General features: G+C 51.2%; 1 protein-coding gene across 1 annotated transcript; it reads right to left on the bottom strand.

The window, feature by feature from the left end:
• Positions 1–540, bottom strand: LOC123083967 (protein argonaute 12-like). The gene has a single exon (XM_044505806.1). It carries the CDS (start codon positions 412–414, stop codon positions 1–3), a length of 414 nt encoding a protein of 137 aa, XP_044361741.1. The 5' UTR covers positions 415–540.
• Positions 541–6,655: the final 6,115 nt, after the last annotated feature.

Here is a 6,655-nt window from a genome sequence, read left to right as displayed (position 1 = left end):
TCATAGCTGAGTAACAACTACTACTGCCGTTGCATGCAAGCTGTTGCTGCCGCTGTAGCCATGCCTCGGAGACAAGGTTTGACCCAACAATTTAGAGAGAGGTCTTTCCTTTCCAAAAGAAGAGTACCACGTGAGCGAAAGCAGAGACACATTACGTACATCGTAGTGGTAGATCTCTTTGTCGGCGACCTGCACGAGGAGATGGTTGGCGCGCACCCGGCACCTCTTGCCGGCCGTCCCGTACCCCGGCCGCGCAGGGAACTCCGTCGACTTGCTCGACGCCGGAGGCAGATTCCGAGGCGGCACGACCACGGCCATCTGCGTCTGCGACTCCTGGGCTCCCGTGGCGGCCGCCGCCGGGGCCGAGGACGAAGACCCCTGGACCGCCTCCGACACCGCCAATCTCCTCCCCATCTCCCCACTTAGTGCCTCCACCTCCGCCGGAACAATCGCAGTCGCCGTCGCCGGCGGTCGGCGGGGAATATATACAGTGTCAGTTTCGCGGATGAACGTGCCGAGTCACATGGACTTCGACGCCTAAACATCCTATATCGCTCACTGACATGTAAACCAGGGGACCGCTCGGCCCCACAGGTCAGTGACACATCACGGGTAAGACGTTCGCACGCGTTGGCGCCGTATGGGGGCCGGAAAGCTTAGTGATGCGTGCGTGAAGAGCAGTGGGCGGCTCATGTTTGGTCTAGCCAGAGTATGCATGCACCACATTTCCAGCCTACAATAATTTAATCCCATTAAAGAATATAATATATAATACTCCCTTTGTATTAAATCATCGACAATTAATATGAATACAAGGGAGAAATTTAATTTAAACGCGTCTAACCGTAAATATTCGCTGCCCAATACTTCACTTTTGCGATATCTTTAAATCACATATAAACCATTCATTGCTGGGTTGAAAATTGCCGACCGATCATTCCGCACACGTTTAGCCATTAAATTTTGACGCATATATATAGGGTGCACATTTAATGGGTAGCGGGGTTTTAATCTTGTGATACCATTTAGGTCGTATATAGATCATCCTATAATTTATGTTCATGCCCGTCAGCAAATGTTTTTTGGATGCTCGTTTGGTCAACACATATTTGCTGGCCAGTTGTTTAGTTATATGATACCCTCAGATCACATACAATTCATTTCATGATTTATTTTTACACGCTTCTGCCCAACCGATACATTTGGACGTATTCAGCTGATAGCTGGCTAAAGGTTGGTCCACCCTTTGCGATCACTCGATAGTCCAATGGTTTATGCTTGCACGCGTCTATCGAGCAAATACTGGCTGACCAGTCTTGTGATACCCTCGGATCATATAGTGTCCATCTTATATTTTTATCTTTGCATGTGTCTAGCCAACTATATTTGCTGCCTAGTGGGCCTAGACACATGTGTAAAAGGAAGGTTTTGTCTACTTTTTGACGTGTATGACGAAAAGGAAAATCTCAAAACACTTGGTCCCCTCTCTCATGTTGGAAATATGCTCTAGAGGCAATAATAAAATAGTTATTATTATATTTCTTTGTTCATGATAATTGTCTATTGTTCATGCTATAATTGTGTTATCCGGAAATCATAATACATGTGTGAATACATAGATCACAACACGTCCCTAGTGAGCCTCTGGTTGACTAGCTCGTTGATCAAAAGATAGTCACAGTTTCCTGACTATGGACATTGGATGTCATTGATAACGGGATCACATCATTAGGAGAATGATGTGATGGACAAGACCCAATCCTAAGCATAGCTGAAAGATCGTGTAGTTCGTTTGTTGTAGCTTTTTCGAATGTCAAGTATCATTTCCTTAGACCATGAGATTGTGCAACTCCCGGATACCGTAGGAGTGCTTTGGGTGTGCCAAATATCACAACGTAACTGTGTGACTATAAAGGTACATTACAGGTATCTCCGAAAGTGTCTATTGGGTTGGCACGAATTGAGACTGGGATTTGTCACTCCGTATGACGGAGAGGTATCTCTGGGCCCACTCGGTAATGCATCATCATAATGAGCTCAATGTGACCAAGTGGTTGATCACGGGATCATGCATTACGGTACGAGTAAAGTGACTTGTCGGTAACGAGATTGAACGAGGTATTGGGATACCGACGATCGAGTCTCGGGCAAGTAACGTACCGATTGACAAAGCGAATTGTATACGGATTGATTGAATCCTCGACATCATGGTTCATCTGATGAGATCATCGAGGAGCATGTGGGAGCCAACATGGGTATCCAGATCCCGCTGTTGGTTATTGACTGGAGAGTCGTCTCGGTCATGTCTGCGTGTCTCCCGAACCCGTAGGGTCTACACACTTAAGGTTAGGTGACACTAGGATTGTTGAGATATTAGTATACGGTAACCCGAAAGTTGTTCAGAGTCTCGGATGAGATCCCAGACGTCACGAGGAGTTCCGGAATGGTCCGGAGGTGAAGATTTATATATAGGAAGTCAAGTTTCGGCCATCGGGAAAGTTTCAGGGGTAATCGGTATTGTACCGGGACCACCAGAAGGGTCCCGGGGGTCCACCGGGTGGGGCCACCTATCCCGGAAGGCCCCATGGGCTTAAGTGGGAGGGGAACCAGCCCCTAGTGGGCTGGTGCGCACCCCCCATGGGCCTCCCCCTGCGCCTAGGGTTGGAAACCCTAGGGGTGGGGGGCGCCCCACTTGCCTTGGGGGAAAGCCACCCCCTTGGCCGCCGCCCCCCCTTGGAGATGGCATCTCCTAGGGCCGGCGCCCCCCTAGGGATCCTATAAATAGTGGGGGGGGGGGGAGGGAGGGCAGCCGCACCCTAGCCCCTGGCCTCTCCCTCTCCCTCCCGTGACACTCCTCCATCTCCCTGTGCTTGGCGAAGCCCTGCCGAGATCGCCGTAGTTTCCACCACCACGCTGTCGTACTGCTGGATCTCCATCAACCTCTCCTTCCTCCTTGCTGGATCAAGTTGGAGGAGACGTTTTCCCAACCGTACGTGTGTTGAACGCGGAGGTGTCATCCGTTCGGCGCTAGGTCATCGGTGATTTGGATCACGACGAGTACGACTCCATCAACCCCGTTCTCTTGAACGCTTCCGCGCGCGATCTACAAGGGTATGTAGATGCACTCCTATCTCCCTCGTTGCTAGATGACTCCATAGATTGATCTTGGTGATGCGTAGAAAATTTTAAAATTCTGCTATGTTCCCCAACAGTGGCATCATGAGCTAGGTCTATGCGTAGTTTTTATGCACGAGTAAAACATAAAGTAGTTGTGGGCATCGATATTGTCAATTTGCTTGCCGTTACTAGTCTTATCCTGATTCGGCGGCATCGTGGGATGAAGCAGCCCGGACCGACCTTACACGTATGCTTACGTGAGACTGGTTCCACTGATTGACATGCACTAGTTGCATAAGGTGGCTGGCGGGTGTCTGTCTCTCCCATTTTAGTCGGATCGGATTTGATGATAAGGGTCCTTATGAAGGGTAAATAAAAATTGGCATATCACGTTGTGGTTTTGGCGTAGGTAAGAAACGTTCTTGCTAGAAACCTATAGCAGCCACGTAAAAACTTGCAACAACAATTAGAGGACGTCTAACTTGTTTTTGCAGCATGTGCCGTGTGATGTGATATGGCCAAAAGGATGTGATGAATGATATATGTGATGTATGAGATTGATCATGTTCTTGTAATAGGAATCACGACTTGCATGTCGATGAGTATGACAACCGCCAGGAGCCATAGGAGTTGTCTTTATTTATTTATGACCTGCGTGTCAACATAAACGTCATGTAATTACTTTACTTTATTGCTAAAGCGTTAGCCATAGTAGTAGAAGTAATAGATGACGAGACAACTTCAAGAAGACACGGTGATGGAGATCATGATGATGGAGATCATGGTGTCATGCCGGTGACAACGATGATCATGGAGCCCCGAAGATGGAGATCAAAAGGAGCAAATGATATTGGCCATATCATGTCACTATTTGATTGCATGTGATGTTTATCATGTTTTACATCTTATTTGCTTAGAACGACGATAGCTTAAATAAGATGATCCCTCGTAATAATTTCAAGAAAGTGTTCCCCCCTAACTGTGCACCGTTGCGAAGGTTCGTTGTTTCGAAGCACCACGTGATGATCGGGTGTGATAGATTCTAACGTTCGAATACAAACGGTGTAAGCCAGATTTACACACGCAATACACTTATGTTGACTTGACGAGCCTAGCATGTCGTGGTTCTAAGCCTGACAGTAGAGTGGGGGGTAGGTATGGAGAGGCAAGGTCCTAGCTATGGAGAGGTTGTAAGCACAAAGGATGTACGAGTTCAGGCCCTTCTCGGAAGAAGTAACAGCCCTACGTCTCGGAGCCCGGAGGCGGTCGAGTGGATTATGAATGTATGAATTACAAGGTGCCGAACCCCTCTGCCTGTGGAGGAGGGTGGCTTATATAGAGTGCGCCAAGACCCTAGCCAGCCCACGCAGGAGAGGGTTTAAGGTGAGTTAAGTCTGGGGCGTTACTGGTAACGCCCCACATAAAGTGCCTTTACTATCATAAAGTCTACTTGATTACAGGCCGTTGCAGTGCAGAGTGCCTCTTGACCTCCTGGTGGTCGAGTGAGTCTTCGTGGTCGAGTCCTTCAGGCCAGTCGAGTGAATCCTCGTTGGTCGACTGGAAGGCGACCTCTTCTAAGGATGTCCTAGGGTAAGTTACTTGGATCAGGTCCATGATCCTACCCTAGGTACACAACCCCATCATTAGCCCCCGAATGGATCGAGGCTTCGAGTGAAGAAGGAGTTGATGTCGTTTCCGATTAACCTTTGCGCTCCGGTTGTGCGCTGTTCTGGACCAAAGAATCCCTTTGTCGACAGGAAACAAATTACCTTCAGTCAACTTGATCCATTCTGTTTTTGCGTCGAGTGATCTTTCAGGCTTCGACGATCTCCGAGCGACGGATCGCCGGAAACACCGCGCCTGACAGACTGATTTGTTGCTCGCGGATTCCGCGGGATGCGAAATTTTGGGGCGCGCGCGAAGCGGGGCGGACCGCGGCGTTCGGATGGGACGAGGCATGGACGCCTCGATCTCCGCGCCGCCTTTTTCGCCACGTATCCCGCCTGCATAACTGTTCCAGATATGATTAGATCGCCCGGGCCCACCTGTCATCCACTCGGAAGGGACCTTATAAATGTGCCCGGCGAGGATTTCTGTGCTGCGCCTTAGCATTCTTCCCCTCTCTCTGCTTCCTTCCTCCCTGCTCAGCGTGCTCGCTCTCGCCCCCGCACCACTTCCCTTTGCGCATCTCGCCGGCGACCATGGCCAAGGAGAAGACGGCGGCGCTGGAGCGCGCAAAGAAGGCGTCGGCATCGGAGAAGGCGAAAGGAAGATCCACCAGCCGCGGAGGGTCCTCGTCCAGATCCCGCCTGCCGAAGGGCTGGGTCCAAGGAGACTGGATCCAGTCGACCATCACGGAGAATGACCTCCTCGACATGGCCAACGAGGGCTTGATCCCCCACGGAGCTGCGAGGCTTCCGGGGAAGGAGTGGCAGCCCCAGCCAGAAGAGGGTGAGTGTGTGCTTTTGGCCACCCATGTTGATCGCGGGTTTTCCTTGCCACCGAGTGTTTTCTTTCGTGGCTTTTTGAACTTCTTCGGAGCGCAGCTCCACCACTTTACCCCAAACTCCATTGCCTATCTTGCCGCGTTCGTGTCCATGTGTGAGGGTTTCTTGGGCTGTCGACCGCACTGGGTTTTGTTCAAACATATATTCACGTGTCGATCTCAGACCGTGAAGAAGGCGAGCCCAGGTGATGAGAGAACCCGAGTCGTCCAAATGTGCGGAGGCCTGGGGATTCAGGTGAGGAATAAGAGCACCTTCCCGCCCATGACCTTTCCCGAGTCCGTCAGAGGCTGGCAGTCGACTTGGTTCTACTGCCAGGTCCAGTCGACGCCAGGGCAGTCGAGTGGACTCCCTCCGTTCACCATGGACCGAGTGAGCAAGCCTTCCCCTCTGAAGCTGATTCCGGAGGAGAAAGCTGACGTGAAGATGTTGATGGAGCGCGTGGTGCAGTTGGTTCGGGAGGGAGTGACGGGCATGGACCTCCTGGAGGTTTTCCTCAGGCGTCGCATCCAGCCTCTCCAGTTCCGGAGCCACTGCATGTGGTTGTACTGTGGGACCGAAGACGAGACTAGAGTCCATCCAGAAGCAGTCGACGATGTCACTCTGGAAAGATGGATGGTAGCCGTCACCGGAAACAAGGACAACCCACGCGGAGCCAGAAGGATTCCTCCACTCGACCACAACAGTGATCCAGATAAGGTACACTTGCCCTGCTCTCCACTGCATTCTTGTCGCATTCATCTCTGTTTACTCTGCCGACTGGTCGACTGATCATTGTCTTGATATCTGCTAGGCCCTCACCGAGCTGTACTCGATGCCCAATGGGGCACAAACTCCGACTGAGGAGGGTGAGGCGAGTGGGGGCGAGAGCCAGGACGAGGAGGAATGGGACTCGGACGTTGCAGGGGACGACGACGGCGATGATGATGACGCCGAAGACGAGGAGGAAGAGGAGGAGGTCGTGCCACCGCGCTCGGAAAGGCGGTCGAAGCTCGTCCACGACCCTTCGACTGAACGTGGCAAGGGGGTTGCGA

The sequence above is a fragment of the Triticum aestivum genome, chromosome 4A, assembly GCF_018294505.1.
Source record: "Triticum aestivum cultivar Chinese Spring chromosome 4A, IWGSC CS RefSeq v2.1, whole genome shotgun sequence".
NCBI lineage: Eukaryota > Viridiplantae > Streptophyta > Magnoliopsida > Poales > Poaceae > Triticum > Triticum aestivum.
This window is presented reverse-complemented; position numbering and strand designations above follow the sequence as displayed.